Raw genomic sequence first — 22787 nt, 5'->3', positions numbered from 1 at the left:
CATTCAAACAGTGTCACCTCAACCGATCTGTGGCTGGCCAGGAGGTGAGAGGAGAGGATTGAGAGGCAGGAGAGAGTTTGTTCCTTGAATGGGTCACCTGGATGTGGGAACTGAGCCCACTAGCCAGGGAAACTGGGCAGCTATCCCCATGCTCCCTGCAGTGCTCTGGGGATCTCCTGCTCCATCCAGGAGTGCCCCTGCGAGGAGCAGTTTGGTGCCATGCACCAGACCCTGTTCAATGGGTCTGCCATGGGGTTGCTTCTGGCTCTTCACCCCCACCTCACCAGAGGACAGAGAGACCACCACAGAGAGCCTGTCCGATGGGATGTGCTCTCCTTTGTCCCCCCAACACTCCAGGCCAAGAGTGACAAGGAGAGAGCACAGAGAGCTCAGCCCCTTGACAGCACTGAGGCCAACCAAGGCTTGGCTGGGACCTGCTTTGCCTCATGGAAAGAGAGAACTGAAAGCAGAGACCCAAGGGGGTAATTTCTCCCATTGTTTTCTCTTTTATAAGGAGTGGAGCCTTGCTGCAGCTGTCAACGCCCAGCAGAGTCCTGACCATACTCATTTCTAACAGAAAAAAATCCCCACTAACCTCTTTCAACCTTAAGGGAGGTTTGAAGAACATCTGGCAGAGACCACTCCAAGCCACCCATGAGAGCCAGGCCCTGCAGACACACTGGGCAGCTCTTCCTCCCTCCTCCACAGGAGCTGCCCAGCCAGGTCAGCAGCGCCTCTCATGCAGCCTGGCTGTGTCTCACACCTACACAGCTCAGCTCTGTCTGAGCAGGGGCAGCTGCACCACCAGCACTCACATTTCCTGAGCTCCAGCTCTGCACCGTGGCAGCTGCAGCTGGCAACAGATGGCCAAAAGCCTCAGGTGCAGAAGACAAGCATTTGGGAATGAGCTGTGCTGGCTGGACCAAGGGCTGCATCCTTCCCCTGCACTCTTCCCCTTCCTGCCCAGACTGTTTTTCTCCCCCAGGGGGGCAAAGGCTACGTGCTTCTGTTCCAGAAGGACTGGTGACCCACCAGGTGTGATCAAGCACAGCCACCACCCCAGCAGAAGTATTTGCCAAAAGGATTTACTGTCCTCCTCCCTCAGTGAGCACTCTAATTTTTGAGGCTGAAGTCACCAAAAGCAGGAAGTTGCATCACTCAGTGAAGGTCACATTCCTTCCCCTTTTAGTCCAGATTTAGCACCAGTTGGAAGCCACAAGACTCAAGTGAATTGTAGGCAGGACAACCACAGCTTCTGCAGGGATGCAGGTTAGAACAGGAGTGGGTTTTTTTCTTAAATAACCAAATCTATTGCATGCCTGTACACTCCTGTCTGAAGTCTTACAGCTCCTCCTGGAACAGGCAAGGAATATTTTCAGTGGCATCTCCAAAATCAAGGAGTCCCAAAATTCAAAGTTGTGAACTACACAGCAAGCAGCCTCTGAGGACCCACTTGCATTTTTGGGATGTTTCTTACATTTGCTGCTTCACATGGGAACCTGTTGATCCACAGGAAAGCTGGAGGAGTGACAGGGCTAAAAATGCACACTAAACCTGTCTGAGTTTTGGTAACACACCCTAGGACTAACTCCCCCACTCTGCAGCAGCCCCAGTTTCCCAAATCAGCACAAAGAAGTGGCTGTGGGATGTCCAGCTTCAGGCATCCAAGATGGAAAAGGTGAGCATCCAAATGTGAGAGCCCCCATTTGCCCTGGAGTGCTCATGGAAAGTGAGATGGAGGCAGAGGGGAGTGAACTCATTAATCTGTTATGAGGAGGGAAGGGGAAGGAGGTGAAGAGGGAGGTGGGACAGGCAACCAACTGCAGCTCAAAACAACCCCTCCCCTGGAAAATAACCCAAAAGCAAAATAACCCAAGACACGAGCAGGTGTTATCAGTGGTACCACTACCTCTAAGCAGCAGCAGTGTCCTTACCAAAAAGATTTGCAAGAATGTTTGTGGCCGAGGACCTAAGGTACTTGCTACAGAGATGTGAGATCAGAGGTCAGCTCAATCCTGCAACATAAAGGTGGCAAACCCGGGTCACAGCAGGTCAGCAGCACTGTCAGGGCTCATGGAGAGGGGGAGAGGGGTGGAAGGGCAAGGAGAAGGATGCAGGACAAGGCTGAGGCGCTGTGCTCAGCTCGCCCAGCTTACCTGGCAGCAGCCCTGCCCCCTTGCACCACCTGCGAGGCCTGCAATGAAAAGCTGCTGATGCCGCAGTGAAGATTTGAGGGGGGGAAAAGTAAGCCAGCAACAAAGCAAGACAAAAAAAAATTCACCAAGCTGCCTTAAAGAAATGAACAACACAAATACGGAAGAGAAGAAAATAAAGGAGCAGTAGGAAAAACACGTCTGCCAGTGGCTCTCAGTGGGGAAGGCTGCTCAGAGCCTGCAAGGGACACGAAGCCCATCAGTTCTGGGTGCACTGTCCTGCCCTGGGGCTGCTCCAGCGCTGCCTGAGCAGTGCCATGTGCCCAGCACAGCTCCATCACCCCCTGGAGCCTGTTCTGAGCCCTGAGTACAAAACCCCCATCCCACTGCTGTCCTTAGGCAACGTCCCCTCAGTGTCCTCAGGTGACAACAAGGGCATTTTTTGCCACTCAAGAACCAGCCCTAAGCCCTGCAGGGCTCCTGGCCCTGAAAACCTGAGCAGTGATTGCTCAGCTGGTTTGCATGGAGCTGCTGGTGCAGAGGGTTTGAATTTGCCAGCTGCAGGGAGATTTTTGCATTGGTTTTTAGCAGGATCCTGAAAAGCAAATCCCATCTAGCCCCATGGGTGTCCCTGACATTCACCTGGCTTATTCCCCCACCACCCTCCCCAAGTGAAAAATACAGTGACACTCACAGCCCTGCTCAGCAGTTTACAGGGTGGGGGCGTCAGGCACAACAGACACATGGAAAAGAAGAAAGCAAACATTTTTTTCCTGATGCCACCAATGCAGAATCAACCCCGTGCCAGAGGAAACCAGAGCTCATTTCTGCTGCTTGACCCCAGAGCAGGGCAGGTCTCTGGATTTACTCTGCCTACCACAGTGCCCTGCTCACCTCACACAGATAAACCTCAGCCAGCCCAGCTGGTGGCATCACAAAGATGCTGCCCAAGAGCCTCAAGGCAAGGTTTTCAGCAGGAGATGCCTGAGCTGGGGGTCAGCTGTGATCCCCCATCCCAGCCTTCCTTGCTGTGCTCCAGTCTCTGCTTGGTTCTTTACACCAGGCCAACTGTGGTGGTATTTAGACCAAAATTTGACAGGCAAGGGGTGACAAATGCCCCTAAATCACTCTCTGCAAACCTCTGGGTGGAGAATTGGGTCCCACAGCCCTTGGGACAGCAGTGAGGAGAACACCATCTCCCAGCCACCATGGGGAAATCAGTTCCTTGGAGCTCACCCTCAGGGAAGGGCTGTGAGCTGCAGACACCTCTAGGGAGCAGCCTGCACAGAGCCCTCAGCTGTGGGGTTATTCCTTCTATAGGCTGGGGAATCTCCAAACAGAAAGCTTGTTTTAAGTGACAGGACAGGGTTGACCTTTCTTCACGCAGGGCTCAGGGGGATACTTCAGCAAAAAGTGCAAGATGGACAATTCTCCATATCTACCAGCCCTACTATTTGGTAAATCCCCAACACATCCAGCTGAGGAGACAGCCCTGGGGATGGACACTTGCAGTGTCAGCCCCATCTCAGTGAGCTCTAGAACCTTGTGCTCCCTCGCTTTGCCCCAGTGTTTCTGAGCTGTGCCATTGTCCTTGGCTGGTGTGCCATCCACAGGGCCAAGGGAGGGGAAGTAACCAAAGATCAGGTCCTCAGGAGATACCTATCAGCACAGAACTAATGGGATCAGGGCAAATACACCAGCTGCAGCAGCTGGAAATTTTGGTCTAAGCATCCAGAGGAGCTCCAAAGGTATTTAGGGCCACAGTGCCTCCATCTCCTAAATCAGTGTGACTTTGTTTGTTCTCATATCTTCCTGTGTGGGAGAGGTCTGCAGCTCCAGAGCAGTGAGAGGCTGAGGGCAGTGTGGGCAGAGAGAGTCTGAGCACACCCAGCTTGCTCCATGGGCATGTCAGCCAGGTGGGCTTGGGCAAGAAGAAAAAGGAAGCTCAACTTACCTTTGTTCTTCCTCTAGTTCTTCTTTGGACATCATTGACTTGTACTGGTTTCCCCTTAGCTTTCCAGGACTGTATTTAAAAGAAAACTTCTCATCTGCAGCTGGAGAGGGGAGACAAAAAAAGAGCAAGAAATCTGTGAACCAGAGACCTCCTGAGAGCCACAACTTTCTTTGGGTGCTCTCTGCCCTGCTCCTGCACCCCAAATGCTCTGGCCACCCCAGCTCATTTCCTGAGTGACTCCAATCTGCAGAAAGGCTGGGCACTGTCAGGGAGGCAGTGTGGATCCCAGAGCACAGCCAAGGTGCTGCTGGCCAGAGGATGGCAGGAGCCTGGCCACACCAGCACTGCAAACAGTAGGACTGCTGTGAGTGAGCAGCAGATCCGAGGAAATCCTAGAGCACAGGAACCGTATGCCATTGTTCTCCCTGCATTCAAAGCCTTGCAGGCCCATCTTGGCTTATCAAGACATGCTAATCCTGCCCTGATTAACTCGCAGCATTTTCCGCTTCTCTTCTCCAGACTTGCATTCCTCCTCCTCTCTCCCTCTCCTCATCCAGGGGCCCTTTCCTCAGCTTGGGGCTCACGGATGGTGCCACAAGCAGAGCTGTCCCAGCTCTCCTGCAGCCCGTGACAGAGCTTGTGGAAAGAAGATGCCACATGGCAAACGCCAGGGTGCAAACAGCACCGAGCCAGGGCAGCCCCAGGAGCACAGCACAGCCCCTCTGTCACAGCCCTGAGGAGCAAGCCAAGGTCTCCTTCTCCTGGGTGCTCTCCACCCAGCTCTGCAGCCTCAGCCCTGTGCTAATTAGAGCACCAAAGCTCAGACTCTGAGCCAAAGCCGATCCTTTTCCAATCGGATTTTGTTCGAGCACTATTTGCTCTTAAAAACCTCTCCCGTGCTTTATCTGCCTACGGATAGGGGAAAACAACAGCAGGGGAGGTCAGCCCAAGAGGGGCCCAGGAGGAGCTGCTCTGTGGATATGTGTTATCCAAGGTCTGCTTATCTCAGAGCCTTTATCTCCCAAGGACTGCAGGACTTGGCTGCTTCACATCCAGCCATCCAGCACTGGGGTTTGCACATTCCCAGGAATATCTGCTGCTTCCCCGGACCCTCAGAGCCCTGGGGATGCTTCCAAGGGGTGCACAAAAGGAAGATGGTACTTTGTTATCTGCGTGGCCCTGAAAAATTGCACATTATCCACAAAGCAGGATCCAGGATGACACCAGCAGGACCCCTAAAGGGGTGAAACTCCCTGGGCAGGAGAGAAAGCCCAACTTGTACATAGCACATGGATGCATCCTCTGCTCCCAGGAGCACAGGGAGCCCCTTCCCGCACTCTCCACTGCAATTGTGGCCATATTCATGATTCTCTCCTCCTCTGTCTGCCCAAATGAAAAACCCCTCACAGCCCCTCCCCTCCCTTCCTCACACACAGGATTCAGCACCAGCTTCCCTCTATTTTCTGATCAATACTGCCCTTAAGGATTTTTCTCTTTGTGTCCAATACCTTGATTTTTTGATTTCTCCAACCCCAAGCTTGTGCCCACATTCAGCTGCTGCCAGACCTTGGGGACCTCCTTGGAAAAGGTAAGTCACAGCCTGATTTTGTAGGTGGGGAAACCAGAGATCTCAGAAACAAGCAGGGCAAGGCTTCACTGGAGTGAAGCACAACAACTTTTATGCATTTCCATGCCAAAAGGGTAATTTACTAATAAAATTTGGTGAGTTATTGTAAAACAAACAAACAAACAAACACCACACGGAAAAAGCCCCACTTAAATCTACTTTCTAGAAGAACCCCTTCAGATATTCTCTCCCAAATTTGCCCTAAACCAGGACACCATGCCTGAAGCAACAGGAGTGGGATGGCAATTTCCCAGAGTCCTCTCCCCTGCTAATGCCCACATTTCCTCACTTCTTTACATCTCCAGGTTCCTGATCTTGGGGAGCTTCCCTGGGAAGTCCTGGTGGATTACTACTCAATTACTGATCTGGAGTGTTTCTCTAATCCCTAAATGCCATTGGGGCTCCCAGGGGATGCAAACCCTTTATCCAGCTTGGTCACAAAGCACAAAGCAGCCCAAAGCTCTGGTGTGCAGCCCCAAACATTCAGCTTGGCCATATTCCACTTCCCTCTCTGGGAAACCCTCCCCATGGGCAAACAAACAAACAAACCTGGCTAGCTGGAAACAAGCAGTAATGCTGCAGCTTATCAGCACTTTGGGTGACCATAAAAGTGCATGGAAAGAAAATTCAGCTGGCTGCTGCTCTGGGTGATATTAGGAGAAAGGAAAAAAAAAAAAAAAAAAAAAGAGGGTGTAACATCCTGTTCCTTATGCTGGTGCAGAGCAGGAGCTGCTCATTACCTTTGTAAAGCTTGAATGATTTCAAGGACAATTAAGGTTGTTTCCCTCACATGGTTTTCTGCCAAATCAAGTGAGATTTGGGATTTAGACTGGCCCAAAAAGAGCATTTAGTTTCCACCTCCCCAGAAAATAATAAGGGAGAAGGCAGGCAAGGAGGGTCCCCATTTCCCTGCCCACACGGTGAGATTAAAAAAAGGAGACAGTGTGTGGCTTTGGAAACCTCTGGCTGTTTTTTGAGCTCAGGAACTTTCCCTGCAGCTCAAAAACAAACTTCAGGAAACACACAGAAAAGGGGAGGCTGGGTTTTCATGTAGACAGGGAAAACACTACAGGAATAGGAGGCGACCTACTTACTGAGAGCCTCCATGAGTTCATATTAAAGAAAACATTTGTCTTTCATCTCTCTGCCCTCGCATTGGCAGTGCTGTGACCCTGAGCTGGCAGGGTGAGAGCAGCCCCAAGAGAGCCCCTCTCCCCTGAACTGGCTTGCTCTGGCGTGATCCACACGTCATCCCTGCCAGCTCCCTGCCCGAAGAGGAGGGGAGGCTGCTCTGGTGGTTTTGGGCACAGGGCAGCATCCCAGGCTGTGGGATCTCCACATGTCCCAGGGGAATCTCTGCTCGTGGGCTGAGTGGAGCCAGGACACGCAGGAGACAGTGAAGGAGGAGCAGGGCTGGTCCCAGGGCACTGCTGGTGTTCCCAGCTGCTCCCTCAGCCCCGTTAGCAAACACTTAGAAACTGTGGGAATAATTCAGGAGAGGAGCCAGGGGCTGCCTGCAGGAGGTGCTTAGGAAGGACGGAGTGCTAGCCAGGTCTCACAGCCAGGGAATATCACCTTCCCCCATCCCATCTGTAAGGATGCCCCGTGGTACCAGGGGCATCCATCAATCCTCAAACCAGACCTCCCACAGCCCCCCACGGTGACATCCCCAGCCACCAGTGCTGCAAGGAAGCCCAGCAGGGTGGAACGAGTGTATTTTGGGAACCCTGTCTCCAAAGGAGCTTCCCCCGCCTTGCAGGAATGGCATCAGGATTAAAATTTGATTCTCTGTGGCATTAGGCATAATCCTCCCGAGCTGGGGGATTGCCACACAGCACCTTCAAAGAGCCAGGCAGAAAGTGGGGCAGGGAAGGGGGAACACCCCAAGGCCTCCTGCTGCCCCAGCTGTCCCCAGCCACCCCAAGCCAGGACTCCTGGGGACATCCCAGCATCTCCAGGGCTGCTCAAAGAGCAGAGTCCCCTTCAGACACACATTCAGGCACCATCTGTTTCATTTTCTTAGGACTGCAGCAGTTGTCACCCCAATTAGTCAATTAATCATTTTCCAATCAACTAATTGGCTAATCAGTTAAACGTGGCCCTGACTAAAGCCCCTGGAGATTGTCCTGGATGAGCAAGGAGCTTTTGGAGCAGCTGCATCACAAAGCTCCCCCATGGCAAACAGCCCAAGGGCATCTGGAGAAGGGGTAGGAATTTCCTGGAGGAAGGGACCATGCCCAAGCACTCAGGGCTCCAGTCCTGTCCATAATCTCCCCGCAGAGTTCTGGCTTGCTTGGCACTCACCATCCTCATCCTCCGGCTCTCTCACCACCAGCTTCTCGTTTTCTGAGTCCACCTCTTCCTCCTGGAGGAGTGAGAAACAGAGCAGCCATGAGGAGAAGGTGCTGTGCTGAACAACCCACGCGTGGTTGGGGCAGGGCTGGGATGCAGAGCCTGGAGCTGCAGTGGCAGGGCTGGGCACCCCTTCCCTGCTTCCTCCAAGGAACAGGACAAAGGGATGCTCGCTAACGAGCAAGGTTCATTAGTCTGCTTCCCTCTCACTAGTCAGACACGGTGATCTGGCCCACCCAAAGGCTGTGAAATGTGAGTAATCAAAGAGATATTAAGGTTTGTAATCAAAGAGATATTAAAGTTTTTAAGAAGAGCCTTGTGCCTGAGCACCTTCCTTCCTCCAGCTGCACCCCTGCCACCCCTCCTGCCCAGGGACAGGCAGGGGACTGAGCCAAGAGCCACGGGGACATCTGTGTGCCCCCAGGCCAGGCTTGCTGGCAGGAGAAAAAGGTGGATCCCCAGCCAAAGCCACCTTGCAGGCATGGCCAAGGAGCTGCTCTGAAGCACAGGGACATTCAGCAGCCCAGGGGTCAAAGGCAGCACTGGGGTTTGCTGGGACCCCTCCAGGAGCCATCCACAGCTGGTGTCTGGAGCACAGGTGAGAGCAGCAACAGCACATTTTGGGGTTTTTTTAAAAGGCAAAGCAATTTTAGAAGTTTTGGGGCTCCCTTCTACAAAACACAACAAACTTCAGAAAGCCCAGATTTCTTGTCCTGTGCAGAAACTCCAAGCAGGGAGAGAGGAGAGCGACCCAACTCTGGAGGTAAGACAGGGACACATGGCAGAGCCCCTGCATGAGAGATTTCCTCCTGCACAGCCCTGTGCTCCAGCTGCAAACCCCTGTGAGCTGAGCCCAGGGGTCACCAGCACCCCAGGGTGTCTCCTGCAGCCTCCTAACCCTAACCCTAACCAACTCTGATCCTAACCCTAACCCTCACCCTAACCCTAACTAACCCTAACCCTAACTAACCTTAACTAACCCTAACCCCTGTGCACCCCCTGGGCTGGCAAAAGGGCAAAGCACCTGCAGAGAGGGGGGCAGCATGGGGGGAGGCTGCCAAGCCCCTCATTATCAAGGGACACAAAAGCTGGGGGAAGGAGACCCAAGGGGAATGACACTGACCCGAGAAGGACCGTGCAGAGTCTGGGCAGTGCAGAGCTTTGGAGGAGCTGCTGGAGCACAGCCCCAGGCCAGAACTGGGTTGCTTTGTCATGGGGGAGGAATGTGCATTATTCACAGGCACTTGGCTTCCTCTGGGCACCCTGTTCCCCAGAAGGAGGTGCCATTGGGACCCCTGCCCGCTGCAGCCATGGCTATTTTGGGCCACACTTCCAAACATGGGCACTTCCCACTGGACACCCGGGCTTCCCCTGAGGATGGCTGGGGAGGGCACAGGGAGGGGACACAGCTCTGGAGACTCTGCCACAAGCCCAGGGCAGCAGTTCCCCCTCACACCTATCTCCCCCTGTGAGCTGGGACATCCCCTGGGAGAGGCAGCCCTCCAGGAGCAGCCACAAGGAGGGAGATTTCAGCCTCTTCCTTGCCTGGTCATCAGAAACTGAGCATTTAACAATGAGAGCAAGCAGGAAATTTGGGTGGCAAACCTCCAAGGAAGGAAAATAGATCTGCTCCAACACAGGGGAAGAGACACTTGACAGGAGCAGCGAGGGAGCAGGCAGGGATGCCAGGCTGGCAGGCGACAGCAGCGTGCCAGGGCTGTCTGGGAGCCCCTGCTCGTGGCAGCCAGGAGCTCCCTGCAGCACAGCACAGCACTTTTCTGCTTGGATGGCTTGGAGGCAGATGCCAGCACCTCCCTTCCCCCCACGCTGTGGCCCCAGACTCCACATCCCATCCCTCTGCCCTCCTGGGGCTGCTCCCTCCCAGCCATGATGGTCCAGCTGCCCCAGGGGGACCCACCTCCCTGACCCCATGCCCAGGGCATGGCAAACCTGCACCTGGAACACCATTTCTCTCTGCTTTAAATGGGCTGAGTCATTAAGAGGCCACCCAACCTCACCAGGGGAGAACAGCAGGCAAGCTTTGCCCCCTCCCCACAGCCACTGCCACCCTGGGACAATGTCCCACCCGTGCAGGGACACTGGCACACTGTGGGCCGTGCCACCCTCCCCAGGCTGGCTCTCCCTGCCACACACCTCTGCATGGCTGGAAAGTGCTTCGTGGCCACTTGTGTCCTCTGCTTGTCCTGTGTGCCCGAGGCCGGATCCAGGCGAGGCATCCAAGGGTGGGATCTGGAAAAGGACAAAAGCTTTGAGCACAAACACCCCCGAGCCCTCCCTGTGCTCAACCAACCAGCCCTGGCAGCTCCAGGACAAATCCTGAAGGTGGCCAATAGCCCGTCCTGCCCTGTGCTGTGTGCCAAGCCACGGATGGCTGCTGGAGTGGGAAACCCCAGAGACCTCCAGAGCCTGGCCCTGCAGCCAGGGTTTGGAGCTCAGGAGCTGCTCCTTGTGGAGCTCAGGAGCTGCTCCCTGTGGCGCTCAGGATCTGTTCCTTGTGGAACTCAGGAGCTGCTCCTTGTGGAGCTCAGGAGCTGCTCCCTGTGGAGCTCAGGAGCTGCTCCCTGCGGCGCTCAGGATCTGTTCCTTGTGGAGCTCAGGAGCTGCTCCCTGTGGCGCTAAGGATCTGTTCCTTGTGGAGCTCAAGAACTGCTCCTTGTGGAGCTCAAGAACTGCTCCTTGTGGAGCTCAGGAGCTGCTCCCTGTGGAGCTCAGGATCTGTTCCTTGTGGAGCTCAAGAACTGCTCCTTGTGGAGCTCAAGAACTGCTCCTTGTGGAGCTCAGGAGCTGTTCCCTGTGGAGCTCAGGAGCTGTTCCCTGTGGAGCCCATGAGCTGCTCCCCGTGGAGCTCAGGAGCTGCTCCCTGTGGAAGCCCCAGCCCGCGGGGTGGGAGCAGAGCCAGCAGCCCTCAGCTATGGGGGCTGGCTGTGCCAGCTGCAGGCTGGGCTGCCCGTGTGTCCTGGCAGGGCTCAGGCAGCTCCCGGGGTGCTGATGCAGCAGAAGGGAGAGGACATGCTCGGTTTGTTAATGCTCCGCCAGCTGCCTTCTCCATCACAGGCAAACAGCCCTGGAAACCTCCCCATCCCACCCTGCCATCCTGGCCTTTCCCAGATCTCAGCCCCACAGCAGCTGTGGGTGGCCGGACCCCCGTGCACAGCCGGCTTTCCCTGTCCGAAACCTTCAGCTGAAGGTTTCCCTGCTGTGCCTGGAGGGCTGTGGAGGAGGATTTGCGTGGGCAGGGAGCAGGGACAGCGTGTCCCTTGGCCTTGCAGTGAGATACCAGCATGGGGCTGGGAGCAGCTCCGGGCTGGCTGGAAGTGCCAGCAGGGACAAAGCCCCACCTCGATCCCGGCTGTGCCCACAGCCCCTGGGAGCCAGGGAGAAGGGAGGGGAGAGCCCTCTCTGCCCGCAGCAGCCCCGAATTTCAGGGCTCTCAGCCCTGCCGTGGCCAGCGGGTGCTGCTGTCCCGGCATCCCGCGGCCAAAGCAGGGAGGGGGAAGGCGTTGGGACAACACTGGGAGACTTGGACACCACAGAGGACACCAGGGCACCTCAGGTGCTGCTCTTCTGTAGGAAGCACAGCCCAGGGAGAATGCAGGGAGAGTTTTGAGCAGCTGGGAGTGAGGAAGGAACAACTGGAGAAGAAAGGACCTGAGTGCTCTGTCCAAGAGCCCACAGATCAGCATCTCTCCGGTGCACGAAAACCTCCCCGCAGGAAGGAAAAAAAAAAAAAAAAAAAAAAAAAAAAAAAGGCGAGAAGCAGCACTGCAGGGAGCCGTGCACGTCATTATCCGGGAGCATCTGGAGGAGACTTGACACGGGCCGCCCCGAGCAGCTGCCGCGGCGAACAAAGATCTCATTGCCGCGGCAGGGACGCGCCGGGCTGCAGCTGCCCGGCCCCGGCACAGCGCAGCCCCTGCCCGCAGCTCTAATCACACCTGGGCACAGCCCTCCGGGGCTCCGGAAAGCCCAGGGTTAAAATCCAGCAAGTCATCCACCTTAAATAATAAGGCGGCGATGCATCTGCCTCGGCGGCTCCTGGCTGCGGAGCCCGGCGTTTGTTGGATCGTCACGAACGTGCTGCTGCCCTTTAGCTCCATGGCCTCGAGTGAGCGAGAAGCTGACTCTGGCAGCGGGGTTTGGAGCAAAGCAGAGCCAGGACAAGGCTTCAGGGACATCTTGGACACAGCCAGCACTGACCGTGGACAGCCCTGGGTCTCCCTGGGGAGGATGGCTCAGATAGAGGAGCTTGGCATGGTGACCCCAAAATGCCCCCTCAAGGCTCTGCCGCCACTGAACCCTCTCCCAGCCTGTGGGAGATGGGAGCCAGGCTTCCCACTGCAGCATCATCTGGGTTTCAGCTCATTTCTGGCCATTTCCTCCCCACGTCCTCCATCCCCACTGCAAACCCCTCTGAGCAAAGGGTTTCTTTCTCAGAAAGGACAAGAGGAGAATTTGAGGGCGGTGTGTCCCTCACCCTTTCTTCAGAGACAGCCCTGGCCCTTATGGGCAGGTTGGGGACAAATAAGTGCCCTGCTCTAGCTTCAGGAAAGGGGAAGATCCCAGGCTGCAAAGCAAGGGGAGAAAATTATCTTGGATTAAACTCCTGGGCCCTGTGTGTTGCCATTTATGGCTGCACTTTCTGCTCCAAGCCTGATGCAAGACATTGCAAGAGGGAAAGAAAGCAGACAGGAGAGAGCCAGCCAGAAAGAGAAAAGCCAGGAGAAAAGGGGAAGGAAGAAACCTTTAAAAAAAGACTAAATAATAATAATGTTGGGCAGAGTTTAGCAGAGCAAAGCAGCTGCTGTGTCAGCAGCTCCCCTTCACCCACCACTGGGGCTCCATCCTCCCTCTGGCCAGAGGAGCAGCTGCAGACCAAGAGCAGATTTCCAGCCCTGCTGATGGTCCTGCCAGCTCTGGGGTGCCTGGACAGGATGTCCCTCATGTGGGGATGGAGTTTTGCAGGTTCTGAGCCCCCCAAAGCGTGGGAGCATCTGCTCCTGCCACTTCTCCTGTCACTGCTAGGGGCAAGGACACAGAGTGGGCAGAGTGTTTCTGAAGCTCTGGGACCATCCAGCCCTTAATGAGGATCAGGCAGTGCCAGGGCTGGTGAGGAAAACTCTGGTGAGTCCCAGAGCAGGGTGAGGAGCCCAGCTCAGCAGCACCCATCCCTGCAGGCACCATCACATCCAGCCAGCTCACTCCCTTTCTGCTACAGCAAACACCACACACCAGGACGTCCCTTGCTGCCCAGGTGAGCTGCATGGCATCCTTGGCAGGAGGCAAAGCTGGCCCTCACCTGGCAGCCCTTCACACAAGTGGGCACTCAGGAGGCAAAGAGCCCTCGTGGCCTCTGCTCCAGCAGTGCCCTGGCTCTGGCACAGCTCCAGGGCTTCACCCAGCCCCAGGGCAGCAGCCCAGCCTCCCTGACCCGTGTAGGGAACACAACAGAGCCCAGTGCCACCCTGCCCCAGCAGCAGCCCCGTGGTGGGATTCAGGGCGGGCACCACACGTGCCCAGGCTCCCTGGGGGTGACACACGTCCTGTCTCACTTCCCAGTTTCCATTCACTGCAAGAGATGATGCATTTGTCCCTGGCACGGGCTGCTCTGGGTGAGAGCTGGGCACGTCTGAGCAGTCAGGGTCTGGGTGGGGAGCCCTGCATTCCCTGGCAGTGCTGCTGCCAGGGCTGTGACGGGGGTAGCACATCACCACATCCCTCCCCAGTGCCCGGTGGGACACTGGAGCTCCTGTCCCAGCCCTCTGGCAGTGCAGACACAGCCTGAACAGCTGCCAATTACAGCCTGACTTAATTAGACACCCTCTCCCCTGCAGCACAGGGAGGGCAGGCAGGAGGCATTAGAGAGGGAAATGATGACTTTTTAAATGTGAAGAGGGCTCCTGGTGGGAGCTGGGTGGTTTGTGCTGCCCGATATGTCCAGAGGCACCGGGAACCCCCAGGGAGGCACAGCCTGGGCTGGGAGGCACGGGGAAAATGCAGAAAATGCACCAGGAGCTTGGCAGAAGAGACAGATGAAGCTTTGTGCCTCTGCTGTCCAGGTGACAGCCCCCAGGCTGCCCTGCTCAGACAGGGTTTTTGTGTCCCCTCTCCCCACTGTCACCCACTCGCCCCTGCTCTGTTTGAAGCCCTCAGCTGCAATTAACCCTTGGCAAACCAGCCAGGCTGCCGTGCCCTGGCACTGCCCACTCACCCTCCCCTTCTCCAGAACATTTTGGCCAGGATGGCGTCCCGGAGGTGGCTCTGGTCCAACACTGAAAACCCCGCCCGGTCCCTGCCACCTGCCACTTCAGGACAGAATGGCTCATTAGGGAGTTGAAGTTTCTGACCGTTTCTCACAAGAACCACGCTCCACAGCCCCAGCTCGCTGCTGTTCCCACCCAGTTCCCACCCAGCAGCTTTTCATTACGGGATTGCTTTGACAGCACTGCCTCATCCATTAACGAGCTGGGGATGGGGATGAGAACAGACAATGACAGACTAATTAAGTTTTTTTTTTCAGTGATGGGAGCCAGCAGAGACAAGGGGAAACACTACCAGCAGTTAAGGGAAACAAGGACTGCTGGGCTCCTTTCCCTGCTCTGCCACTGAGTCATTTTGTAGCCCTGAGCATGGTGCTGCAATGAACTGGTCACTGCAGAGAGGGGAGCATTCAATTTTAGCGATTTTACCAGCCTTGCAGGAGATGGAAGCAGGAGGGAGGCCAAGACATGCAGCTGCCCCAGCAGATCCCAGTTTGCACAGGCAGGGAGCAGGGGAGGAGGATGCACGGCTCAGCCCGTCATTAACACACCGAGGCTGCTCTCCCTGGGCGGGTTCATCCATCAGCATTTTGGTTGAGTGGTTAATGGCTGCGGGCAATGCGAGCCAGCCTGGCACAGTGCGTGCTAAGCAAACAGGAGGGAAAGAAAATAAGGAAAGAAAATAAATAAGGAAAGAGACTCCCAGGGGTTAGAAAGCTGAGTGGCAGGCTCAGCCCTCTGCCTGCTGATGTACTGAGAAGCCCTGAGCCTCCAGGAGCTGCAGCCGGACAGGGTCACGGAGTCTCATCTGCTGAGTCACATCAGGGGACTGCAGCCCTCGCCCAGCCAAGGCAGGCTGGAAAGGGAACGATTCCATCAGCAGCAAAGCACTCCCTGCTCTGCCCAGGGCCCGTCCCATCCCTGCCTGTAACGTCTGCTGGGCTTGGGTCTGGGTGGTGCTGGAGGAGGGGAAGGATGAAGCAGCTTTGAGGATGTTCATAGGGAGCAAAACCAGGGAATCCAGGGAGACGCTGCAGAGCTGTGGATGGTCTCTGCCACTGTGCCCACAGCAGCAACCCTTGGATCAGCAGACTGGGCACTGCCACACGTGTGTGGTGCCTGCTGGAAGTGCACGTAGTCCCTCGGCCAGCTGTGCCATCAGCCTGGCCAGGCAGCTGCGGGATCGTGCGGGGCCACGGCTCCCAAACACTCACTGCTCCCCACATCACACGGGCCTGGCCCCTGACCTGCCCAAAGGGATGCTGCTCAGGCCCAGGGTGACTTGTTCTGCCTTGCTCACACAGTGAGGGAACAATTTCCCAGGAGGAAAAGCTGGGCAGGACCCTGTGCTGCTCCTTTGCTGTAAGAGGGGCTGAGGGCAGCCCCCATCCCACAGAGCCCAGCCAGGCTTCTGGAGGACACAGAACTCCCTGTTTCTTGAGTAAGAACTCATTCCAGGCTCACAAAACCCTGGTACTGCACCTGTGCCGAGTGGGGACAAAGGAGCTGAGCCCTCCTCTGAAGGCAACAAGCATTGCAGCAGTGCCTGTTCAAAGAAATCAGGGCTGAAGAGCAGTCAGAGGGGAGGAAAACATTCCCAAGATGTGAGCTAGCAGCAGAGGAACCCGTGGGCTCTGGCAGCCCTGGATCCAGCCATCTGTCCCAAGGAGTGCTGCACCTCACCAGAGAGCAGCTCCAGCCAAGTGGCCAGCTTTGGTGCTGAGCTGGCCCAGCCAGGACCCAGCTGGCTAACGGTGGCCCAGGAGCTCTCCAGAGATCCTGGCACTCACAGGTACCGATAAATCACACGGGAGAGAAACAGATGTGTTTTCAGGATGCTGTGTCAAGGGCTGTATCCAAGGGCAAGGGGCACCGGGAAGGGGAGAGGGAGAGCTCCGAGGCTCAAAAACCACCGAGGGAGGTGCGAGGAGCGCAGGGAGGCAGAGCCACATCCCGGCCCCGAGCAGCTCACCCGTGGGTGCTGCAGAGCATCACAGCACAGAGCAGGGTGTGCGAGCCCCGGGACCTGCCCAAGGCTATCCGGTGAGTCACTGGAGATGCTTTCCAAGGCGAGGGCTGAGTATGCACTGCCCGGCAGCCTGGAAACAGTTGCTGAGGATTACAAATGCTGCTAATAATAGCCAGGAGGCGAGTGGGCCCCAGCCCTGTGCCCCGGCCCAAGCATGCTGCCGGCACACGGCGACGCTCCCGCATTCCCGAGCCACCCCAGCGCTCCCTTCCCGCCCTTTGGACAAGGAGCCACATGGCAGAAAGCCACCAAGGCAGGGAGTTGAGGCACCTCAGGTTGTCACCGAGTCCCATCGAGGCTGGGCAAGAGCAGAACAAGATCTTCCCGTGGACACTGGGTCGCTCTTTTATTTTTAAACAAGATCCGGTGGAGGAGAAGATTTGCCGGGCGTTTGTAGGGATCACTGCCGCCCCCAGCCCCCAGTTCAGCCAGGGGTCAGAGCTTGGGGCCAGCATCCTGCTGGGGCTGGGAAGGAGTGGGGCGGTCCCTTCCCTGGGGCAGGCAGGGACAGCGCAAGGAACCCGCGCTGGCACGGGGGCAGTTCCTGTGACCCACCGAAAAGGGATGCGGACGGGAAGAATAAACACAAGCACATACCCCAGCACCTGGATAAGCTCGTGGGGAAAGGAAAGACTCCCAGGGGTTAGATGTGCACACAGGAGAGGCTCACACTGACACACGCTTCTCTTCCCTTAAATCTTCACTTCTTTGAAGATTTTTAGGAGCACTCCCTGGAGCACGGGGGAGGGAAGGAGCCAGAAACACCCCCCCAAACCGCTGCCTCCTCCGGGGACAACGGGCTTCTTCCCACCCGAAGACAAAACACGGGGCTTGCCGGGACCTCTCTTAGTTTAGGGGAACACACGAAGCGCTGCTCCCTCCCCGCCACCCGCGGGGACAGAGGGATGGAGAAGGGACACCACGGGGGGACCTCGGCTGTGGGGACCTAGGGGAGCTGGCCTCACCTTGCTCTCCGCATCCTCTCGGTGTCCGGGCTGCCGGGGCTCCTCGGGGGATTGCCGGGGCTCCTCGGGGGGCTGCCGGGGCTCCTCGTGGGGCTGCCGGGGCTCCTCGGGCGGCTGCCTGGGGATGCTCTCGGCCGCCGCGGGGCTGGGCTCGGCCGCGGGGCCCGGCTCCGCCGCCGCCTCCCGCTGCTCGGCGACCGCTTCCTTCCCCTCGTCGCCCACTCCGACCTCCTCCACCGGCACCCGGCTCCCCTCGTCCTCCGGCCCCTTGGCCGCGGCCGCTGCCGCCGCTTCGCCCCCGGGGCCGCCCTCCCGAGCCGGCTCCGCCGCGGGCTCCCGGGGCCGCTCCGCCGCCCGCCCGCCGCCGCCTCCCCGCAGCCTCAGGAAGACGGAGGCGAGGACGAGAGCCAGGACGGTGAAGAGCAGCGGGACGGCCAGGTACGAGTCCACGGCCAGGTCCATCCTGCCCTGCCGCCGGAGCCCGCCCGACCCGACTGCGCGGCCGCGGGGGGTGCGCGGGCAGCGCTCGGCCGGCGGCGGGGCTGGGCCGGCTCTCGGCCGGCTTTACCCGGCGTCATCCGCCGGCCCTGCCCACCGCCCCGGCCCCCCCGGGCCCGGCACCCACCTCCCCCTCCGAGCCGGCAGCCGCAGCCCGGCCCCGCGCCCCGCCCGCCGGGGATGCGCGCCCGCACCCACCCGCACCCAGGGGTGGGATTTGGGAAGGGGAGACCGGGAGAGGAAGGCTTGGGCTGCGAGCAACCCGGCTCTGCTTGGGACAAGGGGATCTTTCATTAGACACTGCCTTGTATCCACAAAGTCATTCCCGAACTGCTCGGCAGTGCCTTGCATCGCCGAATCCTAGAATAATTTACATCGGAAAAGACTTCTAGGATGATAATCCCTGTCAGTGAAGAAATTGTTCCTAATACCAAATCTAAACCTCCCCTGGCGCAACCTGAGGACATTTCCTCTTGCCCTGTCTCTCGTTGAGGATCCCGTTGGAACAATGGGAAGGTGCCAGTCTCCCGGGATGCTCCCTGCGCAGGCACCCAGGGCTTGGGGAGCTCTGACACGCTGGGGTGTCGGCTGGCCTCCGGGCAGTGTTTAATGAGCATTTGCACCTTGTTAGCCCTTGGCTGGGTAGCGGAGGGGCTGGCAGGGCCAGGAAGGCTGTCCTGACTGCCCTGGGTGAGCAGCATCTGGCAGCACATCCATGCCAAGCTCCAGAGCATCACTCCGCCTTCCCCAGGAGCTGCAGGGGATATCAGTGCCATAAACTGCTGTGATATCCACCAGGTAAAGCTGGTGCCGAGAGCAGCTGGGCTGCCAGAGCCTCCCCCCGAGCATTTTGCTGCTGTGAGGTCTGAAAAACAGGAGACTGAAAAACCAGGATGTCTCCAAAAGCCATCACAAACTGGCAAACAGAGTGGCCAAGGAGTTGCCAGGTTCCTTCAGCCTCTGCCACTGAGGATTTCCTGCCTCTCGAGGCTGCTGGGAGGATTAGCCAACCTTTTACAAAGCAGGCTGAAATTAGAAGGCCTAAACTATTCCTGCCAGGGTGAAACCAGCACGGAGTGGGATACACTTGAGGGGAGCAGACATGGAATTCACCCCGGAAAGTTTCCTCCAGGGAAAAGGCTCTGGGGATACCACCCGGAGCAGAGTTTTTTTGTTGACTGCCCGAAGACAAAACTCAAACAAAGACGGGATTAAATCCCCGGGTGGGAGGAAGGAAGTGAAGCCATGATCCTCACTGCGTTTGTCTTTATTGGTAATCCTATCAGGCAGGCAATCGTTAGCGTATGGATAATTGTATTCTTAGCAACAACCAACCACGGTCTTTATCTCCCCTTCTCCCGCAGAGCTTTGCATTTCCTGGGTCTCGATCTCGTCAGAGCTGCTCTAGAGCTCAGCCAAATCACCCGGAGATTGGCAGCGTCACAGCGCTCTTTGCTTCAGCAGCTTTTCCATGTGTATTTGGTCCCTTCTGCCCCCTTCTTGCCCTAATCCCGGTAGCCACGAAGGCATCATCCCGAGTCCAGTGCATCACTTGTTTTCAGAGGCTCCCTCTGAGCCCTGGAAATTGCTCATGGCCAGAGCCAGAATCAGGGTGGGGAAGTTCCAGCGTCTGGGTCCTTGCTCCTGTGCTCACTGTCAGTTTGGGGCACAAAGAGGAATTCTGGGTGAGACTGAGGGAAATTGGCCACTGGGAGCTGCTAATAGGGTGACATGGGGTGTTTAGGTGTTACATTTCCAGCTGTCACAGTGCCCTTGATTGCTGCCAACACCCAGGACACCTCCTGCTCTTTCTCCTGGCAGTTTAAATTTTCCACAGCTCTTGGTTGGAAGTGTGTTGGAGGGTGTTTGCCCGCTCAGGAATGCAGCAGCATGTGGCTTGCATTAACCAGCACGGAGACAGAGCACTTCAGCCAGCACCCTCCGGAGCAGCATTTATCACTGCCTTAAAATAAGAGAAGCTGGTCCTGACAGCTTCTCCGGGGGTTGGAATCCCTGATAAGGGAATCAACAGGAGCATCAGAGGTGCTCAGTAGCAGCAGCTCCCGACTCTGGACCTGCAGCAATTCCCTGTCAGTTGCTGGAACCTGCAGCACTCACAGGAGCTGTGAGAGCTGCTGGGTTTGGATGTCTGAAAAACAACACTCCTGGTCTTGAGAGCAACAGGCAGGAGCAGCAAGGACATGTCTGCCAGAAGAGCTGCTCTAACTGAGCCAAACTCATGCAGTAATGAGGAGAGAGGATCAATAACAGAACTCAGCTCCCCATGCCCACACTTGGGTAAGACCTCCTGCAGAACGTGATCTGATGGGGAGGATCCCCCGAGCAGAATTTGGGCGCAGCAGGTCCCGTGTGGTGCTGACCTGTCCCCTCCATGGCTCTCCAGAGCGAACTGATGGAGCAAACTCAGCCTTGTCCCTGGCCAGAGCTCCTGCTGGGAGGCACAGAGGTATCCCTGGGGTTCCTCTATCAACCTACAAAGCACGATCGATGCCTCCAGCTTTATCATTCCCGCTGTGGGAGGGGATGGATTCACACTCCGGCTCAGCCAGGCCGGCTCCCAGCCAGGGACCTCCGCCCTGGGCCTGCCCGCAGCCCCAGGAGAGACGAGCTCGGAGTCTGCTGGCAGGGGGGGCTCGGGGAGGGGGTCCCCTGGGCACGGCACCCCCGGCCCAGCCCCGGGCCAGGCTTGGGCAGCGGCAGCAGCTGGAGCGCGCTGCCCTCTCTCGGGAGGAGAACCGCCCTGCAGCAACCGGAGAGCCGGGGATGGCTGGGGACAGTCCCCGAGAGCTCCGGCAGAGCAGGGGACAGTCCCCGAGAGCTCCGGCAGAGCAGGGGACAGACCCCGAGAGCTCCGGCAGAGCAGGGGACAGACCCCGAGAGCCCTGGCAGAGCAAGGGACAGTCCCCGAGAGCCCGGGACGGGCAGGGGACGGCCGGGAACGGTCCCCGAGAGCTTCGGGCGGGCAGGGAATGGTCCCCAGGAGTCCCGGGTGGGCAGGGGAGGGAGGGACGGGCAGGGAATGGTCCCCAGGAGTCCCGGGTGGGCAGGGGAGGGACGGATGGGAATGGCTTCATCAGAGCCCAGCCTGGGCAGGGGATGGCTGGAAACTGCTCCCCGAGAGCCCCGGCGGACAGGGGACCGTCCCCAGAGTCCCTGCAGAGCAGGGGTCAGTCCCCAGAGCCCCGGGCAGGCAGGGGACGGTGCCCAGAGCCCCTGGCGGGCAGGGGACGGTCCCCAGAGCCCCGGGCTGTCTGGGTACGGTCCCCAGAGCCCCGGGCAGGCAGGGGCCGGTCCCCAGAGCCCCGGCCCCGCACAGAAGCCGCTTTCACACGGCTGCCAGCTCCGGGCCGAGCGGGGGAGCCAAGGGCGGCAGCAGCTGAGGAGCTTTGCCAACAAAGGGGGATTCAGGGGAGCGGCGGTGACAACTGCTCCGGGAACCAGCAAAATGCTGCGCTGCAGATCTGCCTGCGGGAGGGACTGAGCCGGGCTGGCTCCCGCTGCCCCGGCCACTGCGGGATCGCATCCGCCCCCGGGGCGCAGGAATGGGCTGTGGGACCGTCGGGAGAGCCTTCTACAGGCACAAAAAAGATGTGATCTAACACAGCACGCATTGTCAGTGGCCGGCAGCCTGTGAGCTGTACAGGCAGGTGCTGCTCCGAGGTCCTCTGTGTCCCACCCACCCAAAGCAAGGAGGTCACTGAGCTCCAATAGCCACCTCTGCATCCCAGCCACAACCCAAGCGTGGCTCCACAAGCCCTGTGCAGCGAGGTGTGCAAATACATGCTGGTTTCCAAGGGGAAAAGGCAGCATTTTATGTTCCCAGATCCTCCCAGAACCCATTTTCACTCACATAAAGTTTGAGCACAGACCAGTCTTAAAATTCCAAACTCAGATTACTTCTGCAAGCCCCAGTCAAGCTCCCAGTCATGGATGCCACTTTTTCCTTACCAAGAACACAGCCCTCTCCATTTTCATGCCAGAAATCAGAAACTATCCAAAGAAATGCCCTGTACTCACTGTTCTTCAGGCCTGCAGGTCATTCCCCTACCTGGCTGGCTTCTCGTTTGCCTTTTGTACATCTGGCTGTGTGCTGGCTCAGGGATATTTGGGTTCAATCCACAAATAGCAGAGCTCAGCCCAGGGGTGGGGATGGCTGTACCTTGCTTCCACCAAAAGAAATGATCCAACCCAAGAGCTCTCCTGGAGGTATTTGTTCTGGACCTTCTCCCTAAGCTCCTGTCACTACCCCCTCTGCTTGTGAGGCCTCTGCTCTCACCCACACAGCTTTTCCAACCACTTAATTCATTTTACAATCTAATCCCTGACCCAAGGCAGGCTCTGAGTTGTTGTTGAGGGTCTTCAAAGTCTTCAACCAGTACAACTGGCCTTGCCCTTGACAGCACACTGACACAAGCTGATATTCCAAAAGCTCCTGGAAACTGGCAGCCATTCCAGCCCCAGCTGCAGTGGAGCAGCTGAGAAATGACTCAGCCTTGGGTCTAAACAAGGCAGTGCTGCAGCAGAAAAGCCCAGGTCCACCTCTCCCTGCCAGCACAGCTGGGACAGGCAGGACACGGCTGCTGCTCCAGCTGCCCTGCCCTCCTGCTCTGGGCAGCCTGCAGGATTTGTTCCAGGGGCAGCCCCAGTTCCAGGCCCCTCTGCTGAAGGATAGGACACAGTCACAGGCATCACACACAGGTGGGAGCCACCAGGTGTCAGACCAGAAGGGACATGGAATGATTTTTTCCTCTGAACACATTCCTGACCAGCTCTACCTGCCTTGATCCACACTTCTCCAGAACCAGAGGAGGTGAAGCCCCACAGAGGAGTTTTTATGTGCCTTGAAGGAAAAAAATGTGCTGCAAGCCTGTTCATTCAACTCCAAACCAGTCTTAAAACATGCAGCTGCT

General features: G+C 57.4%; 1 protein-coding gene across 7 annotated transcripts in view; it reads right to left on the bottom strand.

Annotated features, from left to right (window-relative positions):
- The window catches only part of MXRA7 (matrix remodeling associated 7), a 29365-nt gene extending 11396 nt beyond the window's left edge, over positions 1-17969 (bottom strand). Inside the window, exons 1-6 of one of the 7 annotated variants that reach the window (XR_005953040.1) lie at positions 17359-17969; positions 10241-10336; positions 8039-8099; positions 4108-4207; positions 2157-2194; positions 1935-2015 (exon numbers count right to left, since the gene is read on the bottom strand). Coding sequence is in view for 6 of the 7 variants with exons in the window: in XM_041409610.1 (XP_041265544.1) it covers positions 1982-2015; positions 2157-2210; positions 4108-4207; positions 8039-8099; positions 10241-10336; positions 17359-17820 (807 nt within the window). In the remaining variant the exon portion in view is untranslated. Of the gene's footprint in view, positions 1-1934; positions 2016-2156; positions 2211-4107; positions 4208-8038; positions 8100-10240; positions 10337-17358 lie in introns of all 7 variants that reach the window. The other 6 variants (XM_041409610.1, XM_041409611.1, XM_041409614.1 and 3 more) reach the window with 6 other exon arrangements.
- Between the last annotated feature and the right edge of the window lie 4818 nt (positions 17970-22787).

The sequence above is a fragment of the Onychostruthus taczanowskii genome, unplaced genomic scaffold, assembly GCF_017590055.1.
Source record: "Onychostruthus taczanowskii isolate IOZ18803 unplaced genomic scaffold, ASM1759005v1 scaffold30, whole genome shotgun sequence".
NCBI classification, from domain to species: Eukaryota; Metazoa; Chordata; class Aves; order Passeriformes; family Passeridae; genus Onychostruthus; species Onychostruthus taczanowskii.
The sequence above is the reverse complement of the archived record's forward strand: the minus strand, read 5'-3'. Positions and strand labels throughout refer to the sequence as shown.